We start from the raw sequence: 15,258 nt of genomic DNA, 5'->3' as shown, positions 1-15,258 counted from the left end.
ATTGAAAGAAGAAAAAAGGACTTCATCACATATGATGTGAGGGCGCGAAAAAATGGTATACATGCGGACAAATTCCTTTACACTCAAGCAAAAGCCAGTCATCGCTCAAATGTGCAGTGCGGCACTTCGTCACACTTCCTGAAACAAAAATCATACAACTTCCCAATAACCTAAATTAAGTCCTTGTCTTGAATTCGAACCCATCATATTACATATGAGCGGTCATGACATCCAATTTGTCGAAAGGTTTAGCGCAATTGGGACACTTTCTCATACGGTTGGAGATTCTATCATCCACGCATGAATTGCAGAAGAGATGCCCACACGTCTTTAAAACAGTGTTCTTGAAATTTGCACGACAAACGGTACACAATGCAAGAGTCTATATTGTGTTAGTAATAGATCACGATAAACAACAATGATTAAGACCTACTCTGAGCATTTCCTCCTCCCCAGATTGATTGCTCAAGCTCTTCTGTTTCCATGTATCTCGATCTTTTTGAACCTGTTCACATCGAACCCGAAGTTGTTCATTCTCTAGCTCCACCGCGTGAATCTTTTGTTTGGTACCAGAGTTCGCAGAATCCTTGGATTTGAGAAGGTTGGTCAATTCCGCTGCTTGGTTCTTTAAGCTCTCACATTTGCTTGCAGCCTCTCTACTTGATGCCTCTAACTTCTTGTTCTCAGCCAAGATAGAGGCATTGGACTGTCTCATATCACTGAGTTGCTTCTCCAAATTGCTCAATAAATTTCGGTCAGATGTCTCTACATCCTTGAGCTGGGAGATAATCTCGGAACTTTTAGCGTTTTGACTCTTCAAAGTTCGAACTTCTTGGAGGCGAATATCCATATCCTTTCGGGCCGCAAAATATTTTTGATCAGCCTTGCTCTTTTCGGCAACCAAAACCGAAACCTTTTCTTCGAGAGCCGTGAAGTCCATAACTTTCTTGCTCGTCAGGGCCTGGACTCGCTTGTACGCGGACTGGAGGGCAGGTAATTCTTTGTTGATCGAGTCATAACCTTGTTGAAGAAGATCATACTTGACACGCAATTCTTCGAGGTTTAAAGAATCTATCTCCGGTCCTGGTGTAGGTTGGCATGATTGCTCGGCGATTTGTCTCAGACGTTCGACTTCAAGTTCAAGAGATCTGATACGATCATCCTTTGCTCCAACCAATTCTTTCAAATGCTCGATGCCTGCATCATCCTGTTCCTGTTTGGCCTTTCGCACGCTAATATCAGCAAGTAACTCATCTCGGGTAGAGCGAATTCTCGTCAAATCAGCATCCAGGCGTTGAAGTTGACTTTCCAGTTCACCAGTGGTCGTTTCGGCTTCGTTCTCTATTTGAATACGATATGCAGTCCGTTCGGCTTGTAATTTCTCAGCCTCCTCTCGCAATTGTATATTAGTGGCTTCGAGGTGATTGATACGTTTGATAACATCCTCATGTTGAATACGGAATTGTTTAAAAAGCTCAGTCCGAGCATAGTCGTCGTCCGAGGGTGCTTGCTTGATACTGGCCGCGGTAATTTGCTCTGTTAGTGATTTATTCTCCGCAGCCATGGCTTCGAGTTGCTCCTTTTGCTTCTCGACAACCGCTTGTGCCTCTTTATATGCTGATTGATTAGCTTCCTTATCTTCCGTTATTCCATTCGTCATTTCAGTGTCCACGCCATTTTCGACTTTAGCGCCATTAGCAGTACTGTGGAATAATGCCTTGGCCTCTTCTTTTCGAACCGTATCACTCCTCAGCCTATCTAAACGTTTCTCGGCCTTAACATAACGCAGCGATGCCAATTCGAGAAGCTCATTCAGTTCTTCTTTCTCGTTGCGGAGTCGGTCTACTGTGACGAGATATTCTTTCTGAGAAGCAAGCATTTTTGTAACCTTTGCTTGAAGATCTTGCAAGTCTGTCGAGGGTTTGCCATGAGCAGCTGCAACTGCAGTAAATATTTTGTGTAATTTTGATTTTATTTCTCTGCCTTTTGATGCCAGATGATCCGAGAAGGCTTTGATACCATGAAATTGTAAAGAAGTTGAGAAGGATACTATCATGCGTCAGCGTCAATTAAAATTACAGTCAACAGATAACAAACTTTCTGGCTTTTCCGCATTTGGAATGTCATTTTCTGCGAGCAGTGTCACTTCTTCTAATAACTGTCACCCGTAATCAGTTTCGTGTCCCAAATGACTGATAAGGGGCTTATCATACCTGTGTCCACCAAGCATCAATGATTCTCAGATGATCGTCATGATCTGTAGACTTCTTCTGTATTGTCTTCAATTGTGATTCCAAAGTTGCCTTCTCTCGTTTGTACTCGAGCATTTGTCGATAGATCGCATCTTTTTGGTATTTCTATAACGTGACATATCAGCCTGCCATTCCAGCCAGTTTATTCCTTGTTCGTAAAAGGGAAGGTGTATTGACTACATTGATGCGATGTATTGTGGGAGTGCGGGTATAGGCGTGAAGGTATGCAGGCTATCCATGCTGTTCACAGCAAGCTGCGCATTAGCAACAGCCACACAGATTTCAAGAGCAATCCCTAGACTCTTGTATGACGTTGATAGATGAGAGAATCCGACAAAATATTGATGAAGAGCGTATATGCGAAAGGAGATGTCATAAGACTGATTACATACCTCGATATCTTCAGACCAAGGCGCGGTATTTTCAGAATCTGCAGAGGCCTTTCCGGCACCGTTGGTAGCTTGTCTCTTGGTAGGGGGTGCGAGATCATCAGTGCTTTGGCCAGCTGCCCTCTTCCTGTCCTCCATCTTGATGAAGGAAGGGAGAGATGGAGCTGATGCGGCGACAGGCGTCATCAGATTGAAGAAGGTGAATGGTTCATAAGATCAAACACGATAGCGGATTCGACCAGATATGGGTATAGCGCAATAATAGGTAGTATCGAATGTTTCCAAATGTGTGGTATGATTGACCTTGTATCGTCGTTACGGGTTGTCAAGCTGAGAAAGTAAATGGAGGTAAAGGCGAAAGAAGTGAGAAGTTGCAAGCCGCCAAATCCAAAATGGACTAGTGTCAAAATTTAGTCAGAGCGGGAACCGGCTCCAGGTCAATGGAAATAATTATTTCAACCACACTCAGCATACCTAGGGATACTTTCAAAGGATTCCCATTGTTCATTCAAAGAGAAGGCGATATTTAATTTTTTTATCTATAATTTATATTCGACATTTGAGCAATTATCAGCTTTGAAGACAAACAAATTCTACCGCGACTCGAGCTACATTCTTTGGATCTCGCCCATCGGGCGCAATAAATTTCGTCAAAATGTCTTCCATGCTTAGAAAAGGTGGAAAGTCGTTCAAACCAAGTGCTCGCCCTCGACCAAATCCTACCAGACCGTCTTCGTCGCAACCTGCAGCGAGACCAAGTTCCGAAACTCAACCACAAGCACCAGTATCTGCAACTCAACCACCCATCCCTACACCCACATTGACTGAATATGTGGAGAGAGAACCATCCCAAACTACAATCTCGGAACCAACTCAAGCAACTCAAGACACCCCTCAGTTACAACATGCTCCGCCGGTCCAGCCTCAAATACAAATCATCAGCTCGAACAATGACACTTCCGCGACTATTAACAATACGGCTAAAAGAAAAGTTAGAGAAGATGATGTCGAAGGCCCCATTCCAGTTGAGCGACCACCTACAAAAGTCCGAAAATTGACCCCTCCCTCGGATGACGTGCAAGATTCCGAAACTAACGCGCCATTACAAACCGTCCCAACTGCGTCTTCGACTGTACTCAAAGAAGTGCTGGCACCTTCAAATAACCAAACTTTAGCGGAGCCAAGTCACAGTGGGCAGAAAGTTGTAGACGATGAAGAATTTCCTCCGATTAGCAATATAACTACGAATAATGCTACAACTGCAAAAGCTATTCCAGCAAGCCAACCTCAACCTTCGAATAATTCTACACCTGCGATTTCTTCAGACGTCCCGCGAATAAATACCACAATCAACAGAACACGAGCACCTGCGTCTACTCCCACACAAGTAATCGATGTAAATTTACAAACCCCACCCGCATCGTTTGAGGATGCCGATTTATCTGGAATGGGAGCGGGTGAAGCGAGTCAGACGTCTCATCTAGTCTCTACAGTAACTCCAACTTCCGAAGAAACACCTACGCCAGTCGACGGAGAAGCAGCGCCAGCTCTCAAAAAAGCGAGGAAGAAGCCAGCGCCAAGGAAGAAGAAGGTTCAGGTCGAAGATGGCGACGAAGCTAGAACTGGAGTCGAAATTCAATTGAATAGGCCCCGTAAGACTGGAGGATCGACACGAGAACGCAGGAACAAGGACGGCGAGGCACCAAAGAAGAGAAGAGATCGAGAAGTCACTCCAGAGGATGCGGAAAATGAAGTCATCGAACCTACGGTCATGAAGATGGCAGATCTTTGTAAAGATATTCGGATTGGCAAGAAGTTCAGTAGACATGACGAACTCAAGCTAAGGCATGCCCGAAAGAAGACTGATGCGCAATTGGCCGAACGTCCCGAACTTGCAGGTCTAATCAATAATGCGTCATCCGAGAATAACGCTGAGGCTGTTGACGCGCCAGCTGCTGTCATAAACAATAACGGATTACAGATGCGAGTTATCGACGGACAAATTGTACTGGATGACCAATCTATGCAAGTTGATCGACATAGGCAAGCACGAAACCCGGGTCAAGTGCTGGAAGAAATAGAAGAAAACGAATTCACAAGAGTAGTGAATTCAGGACAATACATGAAGCGTTCCGCAGCTGTAAGATGGGATTCAACTTCGAATGAATTGTTCTATCAGGGTCTTCGACAATTTGGCACGGCGTTTGAAATGATTGCTGCGATGTTTCCAGACCGCAATAGAAGACAAATCAAATTAAAATTTGTGCGAGAAGAACGCCAAAATCCAGCAAAAGTTGATCGAGCTCTCAAAGGGAAGACAGATGAGATTGATTTCGAAGAGTACACTCAGCTTACAGGTCAGAAATTCGAGGATTCAGAAGAGATCAAAGCAGAACAACAGCGACTCGAAGATGAGCACAATGCGGAGCAAGAGAAAGTTGAAGCTGCCAAAGCGGCGGCTGATAAGAGAAAGAAAGAAGCCATTTCCAAAGCTGGAAGAAGAGGCAATGGCGGTGCTAGCGATGGTGAGGATGGACCAGATTCACAAAAGGAGAACGCCGGTGCTGTTTTGGTCGGGATGGGAAGGCAAAAACCAGCCAAGTCCAAGAAGTCTAATAAAGCTTCTATGCAAGGTGGCGGGGAGGAGATAGAAATTCTTGGTGAAGTATAATGGGCCGGGTTAAGGTCGATTGGGCGTTTGAAGGATTAGACCAGGGACTGGATGTTCGATTTTCTTGCTGTACTTACGATAAAGGAATGGCTGGGTGGAGTTTATCTGGTCCCTTATACCCTGTTTGCATTATCATGCAAAATATAGAAGGATTGGTCCTTCGGTCATAGGTCTATGGGATAGACCGGATCACTATGACTTTATAAAGATAAATCAATGAAGCAACGAAACCAAGGAGATATTTTTGCCAAAATTTCACAGTTCATAGTTGACCCTAAGTAACCGTATTGTCTATGCCACCCATTTACTTTGAATACCACGTAAACCACCCACTAAGTAAACCTAAAAAATCCGTTTCCCTACCCTCCAATCCTCTCAGAACCCAATCTCCCCCAAATCTCACTCCTTCTTAATCAACTCCTCAAAGAGCGGTTTCAAAACCAACGCACTCTCCTTGGGTTCTCGTCTCTGACCCCCCTCATAATCCACATACGTAACTCCAAATCTGGTCTCGTAGCCCTCGGCCCACTCAAAGTTATCCATCAAACTCCATCCCAAGTAGCCGCGCACATCGGCGCCCTTTTCAACGGCGGATGCCATGGCGCGGATGTAGTCGCGGAAATAGTCGGCGCGGAAAGTATCTTTCAGGATGTCGGGGTAGGGGATGTCGTTTTCGCGGAGAAGGGAGGTGCCGTTTTCGGTTATGTAGACTGAGAAGGGGGTGAGTTAGTGGGGGAGGGGTGAGAGGGAATGGGTTATGTGAGATGGGTGGAGGGAAAGAGAGAGGGAGGGGCGCTTACTAGTAGGGAACCCGTATCTTTTTGAAATCCACAAGATCAAATCATGGAAACCTTGTGGATTAGGTCTCAACCAAACACTTTGGGTCTCTGGACCGATATTATCACCCTGTTTATTCTCAAACAGCAATTCCAAATTTCCTAAGAAATCATTTTCTTCCGGTTCCGTAGTCTTATGTCTGATGTAATTAGCAGTGTAGTGGTTCATGCCGTAGAAATCATTCGAGCCTTTCACCAATGCAATTTCGTCGTCGGTGAAAGTAGGGAGACGGTCTCCGAGTTGGGCGCGCATGGAATCTGGATATTTGCCGTGGTAGATGGGGTCTGCGAACCAGGAAATGCTGAATTCGAGTTTGCGTTCGGCGGCTTCGACGTCCTTGGGATCGGAAGTATCCCAGGGGTAAACACCATCACCTGGGGGAGAGTTAGTGTGATATTGGAGTAGAATTGGAGTAGATTAGATGTGGAGATGTATGCACCATTGAGGGTAATTCCGATTTGTCCACCATCTTTAGCTTTGAATTCTTCTCGGTAAATCTTAACAGCTGCGCCGTGAGCTATGAGAAGATTGTGTCCTACTGTCCATGGCTCTCTGCTACTGTCTCCCACATCACTCTTTGATCTATCACTCGTATGTCCGGGAGCGAACAATCCCGTGCTGTACCCCAAGATAGAAGAACACCACGGCTCATTAAACGTGATCCAATTCTTAACTTGTGGAATCGCCTCAAACAATACTCTTGCATAGTGAGCATAGTCCTTAACAAACTCTTCTTTGTTCAACAATCCCCCGTATCTCTTATCCAAGTTATCTGGTAAATCCCAATGGAACAGCGTTACGAAAGGGGTAATTCCTTCTTTGAGCAAATCATCCACCAACCTGGTGTAATAAGCGATACCTTTTGGATTTACCGGATCATTGCGACCACCCAGGGGAATGATACGAGACCAGGAGATAGAGAATCGATAAGCTTTTGCACCGGTGAGTTTGAGAAGCGCAATGTCCTCGGGAACTCGATGGTAGGAGTCACATGCCACGTCTCCGGAACTACCATCAGCAATTTTGCCGGGGATTTTGCAAAAGGTGTCCCAGATAGAAGGGCCACGACCATCTTCTTCAGGAGCTCCTTCGATTTGGTAACTAGTGTGATGTTAGTAGGAGATATGGGATCTGATCAAGGACAATATACCTCGCAGTAGCGAAGCCCCATGTGAAATCCTTTGGTAGAACTGCTTTACCCATGGTGTTTTCTTTTGAAATTCGATAATATTCTTGTAAACGCAAAAGATACTAAGTACTTATAGTATCGAATATAGAATTAGTTGCTGTGAGAAGGGGAACTACTCGCATATAAGTAGAAACAGAGCGGCTAATTGTAAATTAGTATTGTGTCATAACAAGCAAATGGAACTAACTCGTATCCCACCCCTCGGACCGTTCAGACCGTTATATAATTATTTCCTAATTGAGTGACTTTGATATCTTCCGCCCCACTAGATTATGGCGGGGTAGTAAATGTTTGAACCGGTTAGACGGGACGAAATTCCGACTGAATTCAATTGACCCAGTTCACGGGATTTGGTGTCGTTTTCGTGCCTGTGATTAGCTCGTGTATATACATACGTAGATGAATCTCGGATGTCAAGCGGATAGATGTGATAGAAACATCACAATTGATTGCAAAGAGCTATTTGCATTTCTTGGTATGGTAATCTTACATGTACAGTATTGGCACAGCCCATTATCTCAATTCTTAACAAATCCCCGAACTCCTGTTTGACATGAGAAGATAACTCTTCCGAGATTGTTGTAAGGATCGGCAACCTTGTTGTGAACTTGCAAAGCTCTCTCGTTTTGTGTCCATCCCAAACCCAAATCTCCATAAACGACATCATTTCTTGACTATAATCCACGGTACTAACCAAACTCGAACCCATACGATCGTAATTTATCATTTCACCCCAGAGGCATTAACTTGCAGATGCTATCCCATCTATTGTAGTCCCTCCATGCGAGAACCTTCACCTGGGCTTGTAGCATCTAACTTTCTCTTTCCAGTTATAGGTAACTGCACATCGCCATCTTCACCAGTCCACTCTACAATCTCCCATTCTACTTTGATTCGACCATCGTCGGCAGTTCTTCTACCTCTGCTTGTTTTCATTTTACCCAATCGGCTTCCTTCGACCAACGTCTCAAACCATGGTAGACCTCGCTCTCCTCTGCCGTCGTTCTCAGTATGTGGTATGACAGTCTCGATGGTTTGTTTATCATTCTGTGCGTCCTCGAGTGCTTCTTTAGGAAGTAGGCCCAATTCTTCGAGATCTCGCAGATCCGAAGAAGCCAATGATCCCAAAGTTAACGAAATATAATCTGCATGGTCTGCCGGTTCTTCCGTCCAAAAGGAGAGAGGTGTTCCACAAAAGCCACAGAAATGTCGTTTCGCATGTTGTTCGGATGGAGGAGTATAGGATCGTCGAATTATGTTGTGCGATTCATCATCGAAGAAGGCGTACGTCGTTGAGTGATACCAAGCTAATGGCACACGAAGCCATGCTGAGAGGGGAGCAGCCTGTGATCGTCCTGGTTGCGTGATATTAGCAACCGCCTTTTTGGTAATATAAGGAAGGGAATATCTCCAATTTACGTACGATGGACATTACTGCTATCGAAAAAGACTTGTGCGCCATCTGCTGAGTTATGTGGGATATGTATTGTGTATTTGTTGCGACCACAAGAACAGCCACCGTTAAGCTCACTCATACTGCCGAATCTGAAGCTACCCAGGTAAGGACTTAAATTAGAAATTCAGATCAGACGTCGGCGAGTCTTGATCAGTTATGTTAAAAATCGTATATTAATGAAGACGTTGCTTTTTATTGTATTGAGAAGAAGAAAGCTTAATCTGTTGTCCCGTCAATTTTAGAGTTGTATTAAAATTATGAAATATAATTGGTTTGTTGTTGGAAACATCTAGATTATTCGCAATGGTTCCTTCCCTCACCTCACCACCTAACTCTATGACATCGCTATGCAAGGTTTCCCCACAGCAATCACACATCAGCATAACGACAACGACAACATTGACAACATGAACATTCAGTTGTGCAGTAAAATCTTTCCTGTTATATTCGTATCCTTAAATTCTTCTATTTACAAAATTGATAATGGGTAAAGATCGTCATGTGGAGACAACATCGGATCTCACGTGAGTTTTTAAACCACATGTCTCACAACATTCATCTACTGTCTTAACCATTGCTATCCACATGCATGCTAAATTCCCAAAAATTGAACGCCCTCATCCATACACCACCACAACGCCAATCTATATTTGTTTGTGGAATTGCCGACAAGCGTCCATGACAAAGCAATATCGACCAAACAGTCCCAAAGTCATCCGCGACGGGTTCTCAAGTCCAAATCAATGATGTGGTCGGTTATCAGCTCGATCGCCGTCACATGATTCGAGATTTCCACCGTTGAAGGTTCGTCAGAGTCTTGCAATATCTGGAGCTGTTGATACATCTCCATCAGGTCTTTGCGCTGTGATACCGAGCTTTCTGTCCTTCGGTGGGCTCGATTAGCAGCAAGGATATTCGAAAGCCGAATCTCAATAGAGTCAAAGTACCGACGGCGGTCTGGATAACAGCTATATAGCTCTCTGAATACTCTTCTAGTAATTTCCAGGCAATCTAGCGGGATATACTCAAGCTTGAAGAGAGATTCGTCTGCTATGATGTTGCCATAATGGGCTGCCAGATTCCCCTCGCTTCGCAGCTCGCGGTTGAGCTCAGGGCGATCCCTTTTATTAATGACGAACTCTTTGGCTTGCTCGAGGAATCTTAATCTAATTGCAGCACCCACCAACACCAGCGGGTTTTTAAGAGTGAGTTCCTGCACCAGCTCGTTAACCTTCGACTGAAGATTTGCTTTTTCCCCCTCAATCTCCTCAATCTGAGTTTGAAGTCTCATGTTTTCTTCCTTAGCTTCGAAGTAGTCCTCTACATCCACTGCAAGCTCCAGCTGATGTTTGAGACTGTGTTTCGATCTTTGGTGCATGACGCATTTTTCTGTCTCGTAAACTAGTTCATGCAACAATCTTGTGTTGTCCTGCTTGAGCGTCGAGTTCATCTCAGAGAGAGCTGTTACCTCCGTCTTTAATTGAGCATTTTCCTTGACCTTCTCAAATAGCTGCCTGCAGAGTTCATTCAACTCCTCCGCGTGTTGATCTTTCTGGGTTTCCAGTTCTTCTTCTTGTTCTTCAAGTTGTCGGGCAACACTATCCTTTAGTGCCTTCACTTCTTGTCGAATGATAACAAAGTTTTCTGCCGCCGTCTGAACACGGAGAAATTTTGCGGCGATATCGCAGTTAGAAAGATTGAGTTTCTGCTCTAACCCGGCGAATAATGTAGCTGTCTTCTGCCATGCTATTGCCATTGTTGCAGCATTCTCTGAGCCGAAGTCCTCGCGAGCTTGGCCGTTACTTGCGTTCAGTCCGGAACTAGAAGTTTTGGCGCTGGTATCCTTTCTGATCTCGCGCCCAACATTGGATTGGAAGGGTAGCATATTTGAAATTTCATTGATATGCTACGAAGTGTATTGGAGTCACTCGGGTGTTGCCGAATCTGATCTAATGGGTGATTATCCAGGTACTGGATTTGTTTCCTGCGATGTCTGGATCGAATTATTATAAATTACAAGGACAATATGTTCAAAAAAGAAGCTCTGTGTTAATTGTGGTATCAAGATCGTGAAATACTATGTATTGCACGGAAGGAATAGATGCTACAGACAGCATCTTATAAACACGAAGGAATCTACTCTACGGCTGCCAGTACAGAACTTCAAGAAGACTAGTATTTGCAGTCATAATGGTACGGTGCTGTCAGTCAAATTCCATCTTCAGACTCTCGTTTAATTTTTCGCCTGATTGAACGTCACCCTTTTCTCCCTGCTTCAATTGTTTGGGCGACTAGATAAAGCGGTAAAGTATACTATCTGATAAGATACATATATCTATTTCGTTATATAGCATGAATCAATCATAGTTCGGTCATTAAATCCGCTGGATATTCCACAATTTTTAAAAGCAGATTTTGAATTCCTATTTGAATGTCAAATCGCGAACTTCATTGAATAATCCGTATTTTAATTATTTTAATATATTTTGAAATGAGGAGGGGATGGATTATTTTAAAATGATACTAAATAATCCATGTTTTTTAATAAATTTATATAGGAAAATAAAAACGCGGATTGAAAACGAAGATTAGAAAAAATTAGTTTTGTTTTTAATTCAATAGATAATCCACGTTTTTATAAATTTCTATAAGCTTTAAAATCTAAAGCTTTAATATATAAAACCTAAAGTTATAATAGATAAAGTCTAAAGCTATAGATTTATTTTGAATTAGAGTTTATAATTATACATAAATTTAAATAAAACTATTCCTATATTCACTTATTTAATTATTCAAATATTAGTAGTATACTAAAAATTCGAGTTATTCTATTTAATTTGTGTAACGTGGTTTATCAGCATGTGACTCATATCAGCATGTGGCTCACTTCATTTTGTATACAAAATTCGTCTGTGCGTAACCATGCATTTTCTTTATTAGTCGATAGAATTTTTCAAAAATTTATTATATAAAACCTTATTTTTCAAATAATTTAAAAATCTAATTTTTTTTTCAAAATTCTAATATTTATCAAAGTTATTAAAGAAAAAGAGATTTTGTAATACAAAGTGTGACAATTTCGAGCTAAAATAAATTATTTAAAAAAGAAATCTAAATATTATAAATGTTCTATTTTTATTATGATTTTTTATGATTTTTCCTTTCAAAATAATAATTAATTATTAAAATATAAATATTAAAAAAACCTTGATTTTAGTGCATTTTCGAAGTGGGCTACATGCTGATATGGGTCATATGCTGATAAACCACGTTATATATTATATATATACTTTATTTATTTTTATTTTTATAGATTTTATAACAAATTTGATATATATAAATTATAAAACTATAGATTAATAATCCACTCTTTTTAAAGCGGATTACTGTTATTACAGAATTTGTAGTAACATAAAGAACGGATTATTTCAGTGGATTCAGCGCGGATTTTACATCCAAACTAGCCCTAAGACTTGTGTCTTAACTCTTCATGATCCGGAATATTACGCAGTTTCAGTTCCTGATAATATCGACACTTGTATCCTGTGAGAACAGCGAGTTGCGAGGGTTTCCTTATCTGCGACGACGACTGGAACGTTCTAAGTCGACTATCTCGTCTGTTAACCTTTCCAATTCTTCAATCAAGATCTTTCTTTTGCTGTCTGGGCCGTCCAAAATTCTATTCCAGACCAGGCGCCACTCTTCACGCAGAGTCGCCGATACACTAGATTTTGTTATTGTAGATAATGTTGCTTCACAGTCGTTCTGTCTTTCGGAGACTCCATCAAAGAATGGGTAGGCGCTAGATTTATGACTGTATAACTTTTCAAAGATCTCTTCAGCTTCTTCTTCGTACTCTTCTGGAATAAGGTTGCCCTTGAACAATGCCGCATCGGCAGCTGCATTACCCCTGTGAGCAGCAACATTACCGTTAGTTCTCAAAGCCATGTCTGCCTCACATCGGGAGATACCAAGTGATGTCTCTCGTGCTTGGTCTAGAAAACGTAATCGTATATCTGCTCCTATCTTAACCAATGGCTCTCTGATTTCATGTGTCTTCTTCAAATCCTGGTAGTTCTGTCGAACAGCATCACGACTGCATAACATACTCGCATACTTATCGGTCATCTTCTCGAGGCTTGCTTCAACACTTTCCAATTTGTCTCGAAGGGCGTTTCGCTTTTTCTTGTAGTACTCTACTTCTTCTTTGTACTCTTCGCGCTCGCTCCGGTATCTAGATGCATCTTCTTGGAGCTCATTATGCTCATCCTCGAGAGTGTAATAGTCAGTCTTAAGGGTCTCGTACTTGGTTTCTAGCTGTTGCAAGCGATTGGAAGTTGAGGCTGTCCGGGACTGCTCCTGTCTGATCCGATGATTTTCAACCCTCAAATTCCTTACTTGTTGCCGAAACGTCGCACTATGTTCTTGAACTACATTTAGTTTGAGTTGACAGTCTGTGACGTCTTGTGCTGATAGCTTCAGCGCGCGGAACAGAGATTCTGCTGATTCAAGTGCATCGTTCTTTTGGGTCTCCAAGGTTGAAATTCTCCCCCCAAGTCTCACCACTTCCTCGGACATTGCCATCAACTTCAAATCCAGCTCTCTTCTCTCCGTCCGAACTGCTGAATTCTTCTCCCTGACTTTCCGTAAATCAGTCGATGCTTTCCATCGTGCCACTTGCGCTTCCTCTAGATCCAACTTCATTGCGTCCATCTCTTTTCGATGACTTTCATTGCGTTGATCCAGTTGCTTTTGCATTTCCAACCTGTGTTTTTGAGTCAAACTTCAATATCGGCACGCAAAGAACCAGCTTGTGTCTTCGCAGACTTCAAATCGTGCTCTTGTCGGGCCATCTTCTCCATCAACTTGATGCTTGACTCTGATTCCGACGCAGTAGACTTCGCGATGGTTGTTTTGCTCATCACAACTTCTGAAGATCGAGCGGTGCACACGAGGCAAGAATTCTCGGGCGAACTGGTCGAATTGATCACCTTGATATCCTCGATGATACTTTCGCCGACGACTTGCTCGGTCGCACCACACGATACCTTCAGCGCGGATCCCATACTCTCTGTATTAGTGGAAGACTTCTTCAATTTGACAATTGCACGAGATGACTCCAACTTTCGATCTGAAACCGTGTGTGTTTCCTCTCGACAAGCTGCTACCACCACTGCGGATACTTGAGACTTCTCTTTCTTCACCTTGGCTTTCCTAGCAATTTCCGCTCTCTCCTTATCCTCATTCGACTGTTTATCATTCTTCCCCCAACCCGTCGGCAAAACATCCATATCATCATCGAGGAAACCTCCACTCCCAGAGTCTGTATCCGAGCCCCACCCAGCGCACTTCTCATCGCAGCTTTCATATTCAATCACGGGTACATGCAAGGGCCATGATTCTTGCCTTTGTTCGACCTGTTGAGAATCAACGTGCAAGTCTGCGACTTTACTTTAGTATTCCTGTTTTTATGCGTTCAATTGAGGTACTGGCTTACCTTCATTTTTTGCAGACGGCGCTCGATCTTCCGCTTTGGAGACGGTTCCTGCTAAAAGGCGAGATGCAGAAGCTGCAGTTGCTTTTTTCTTTTTGGCTGGCATTGTAATGGAATTGACGTCTTCACCTATTTCAATGAGCACTGGGTGTAGTTTGATAGTTTCTAGGCTGAGGCGCGTACTTCATGGATGAAATAACCCAGATTGGATGAGATTGTATAAAAAATTCATTAGTTGAAATTGCTTAGTTACAGCAATTGGAAAACGGAGAAAGGATGAATAACTTTCTCGTCCGTGTCGGGGAAACATCTTAGGTGAAGGTGAGAGGGGGATGTCTGGGATGCTCCGAAAGTGAGCCGTCTTAGTTGGATATTGGCAAACTTATAGCTTGGTACCTGTCTGAAGAAAGAAAATCATTTTTATTATACTCCGTCATAGTTCAACGCGTGGGATGTATATCCACCTCTGTGTTGACATGATGTGGATCTATAAAGATTTTCCAAGATGTGGAAATGTATGGGAGAGTTTTGCATGGCTGAGAAGTCTCAAAGGACATGGAAGTAAAACTTTATGTTGACAGGCACATGTGTAACTATCTCCTTGAAGATTGCATGTAGGCATTTGATATGGAATTGGTACATTATGAACATAGTATTACCTCCAGAAAGTGACAGCTTCCCACTCCGGCATAACCACAATTCATATGGCTTCTATACAAGCGTCAAGCAACTATATCCTGTCTTCTAGTTTTATCCACCACACTACGCCATTTGGCTTGCAACCACACTTCAATTCCCAGTACATATGTATTACACTTCTTGCGGTATCTTCTAGCAACCTCCGAGACATAACTCAGGCCCGTAACAAGGTAATGTTATAAACTTTGGATGAGTCTTTTCAGATATTCCGAAGACGCTGTCCATTCGAAACTACAACCCAAAATTAGCCATTATTCAGTAAAGATAAGAA

At 42.7% G+C, this 15,258-nt stretch overlaps 6 protein-coding genes across 6 annotated transcripts; 1 reads left to right on the top strand and 5 right to left on the bottom strand.

Moving 5' to 3' along the window:
• Window positions 1-208: 208 nt before the first annotated feature.
• Window positions 209-2,779, bottom strand: EAE97_010587 (uncharacterized protein; the record flags this gene model as incomplete). The annotated part of the gene is made up of 5 exons (XM_038881102.1): window positions 209-382; window positions 434-2,049; window positions 2,098-2,158; window positions 2,214-2,357; window positions 2,645-2,779. The coding sequence occupies 5 exons, from the start codon at window positions 2,777-2,779 to the stop codon at window positions 209-211; spliced, it is 2,130 nt and encodes a 709-aa protein (XP_038727963.1).
• A 517-nt stretch (window positions 2,780-3,296) lies between these two features.
• EAE97_010586 (uncharacterized protein) lies at window positions 3,297-5,312 on the top strand (the record flags this gene model as incomplete). The annotated part of the gene is made up of 1 exon (XM_038881101.1): window positions 3,297-5,312. One exon carries the CDS (start codon window positions 3,297-3,299, stop codon window positions 5,310-5,312), a length of 2,016 nt encoding a protein of 671 aa, XP_038727962.1.
• Window positions 5,313-5,711: 399 nt separating this feature from the next.
• Window positions 5,712-7,352, bottom strand: EAE97_010585 (uncharacterized protein; the record flags this gene model as incomplete). The annotated part of the gene is made up of 4 exons (XM_038881100.1): window positions 5,712-6,022; window positions 6,113-6,523; window positions 6,589-7,250; window positions 7,300-7,352. The coding sequence occupies 4 exons, from the start codon at window positions 7,350-7,352 to the stop codon at window positions 5,712-5,714; spliced, it is 1,437 nt and encodes a 478-aa protein (XP_038727961.1).
• Window positions 7,353-8,103: 751 nt separating this feature from the next.
• On the bottom strand, window positions 8,104-8,873 carry EAE97_010584 (uncharacterized protein; the record flags this gene model as incomplete). The annotated part of the gene is made up of 2 exons (XM_038881099.1): window positions 8,104-8,693; window positions 8,762-8,873. The coding sequence occupies 2 exons, from the start codon at window positions 8,871-8,873 to the stop codon at window positions 8,104-8,106; spliced, it is 702 nt and encodes a 233-aa protein (XP_038727960.1).
• Window positions 8,874-9,506: 633 nt separating this feature from the next.
• Window positions 9,507-10,679, bottom strand: EAE97_010583 (uncharacterized protein; the record flags this gene model as incomplete). The annotated part of the gene is made up of 1 exon (XM_038881098.1): window positions 9,507-10,679. The coding sequence occupies one exon, from the start codon at window positions 10,677-10,679 to the stop codon at window positions 9,507-9,509; it is 1,173 nt and encodes a 390-aa protein (XP_038727959.1).
• Window positions 10,680-12,367: 1,688 nt separating this feature from the next.
• Window positions 12,368-14,394, bottom strand: EAE97_010582 (uncharacterized protein; the record flags this gene model as incomplete). Its single annotated transcript, XM_038881097.1, has 3 exons — window positions 12,368-13,559; window positions 13,622-14,234; window positions 14,292-14,394. The coding sequence occupies 3 exons, from the start codon at window positions 14,392-14,394 to the stop codon at window positions 12,368-12,370; spliced, it is 1,908 nt and encodes a 635-aa protein (XP_038727958.1).
• Between the last annotated feature and the right edge of the window lie 864 nt (window positions 14,395-15,258).

Source organism: Botrytis byssoidea (genome assembly GCF_014898295.1).
Source record: "Botrytis byssoidea strain MUCL 94 chromosome Unknown BBYS_029, whole genome shotgun sequence".
Classification (NCBI taxonomy): domain Eukaryota; kingdom Fungi; phylum Ascomycota; class Leotiomycetes; order Helotiales; family Sclerotiniaceae; genus Botrytis; species Botrytis byssoidea.
This window is presented reverse-complemented; position numbering and strand designations above follow the sequence as displayed.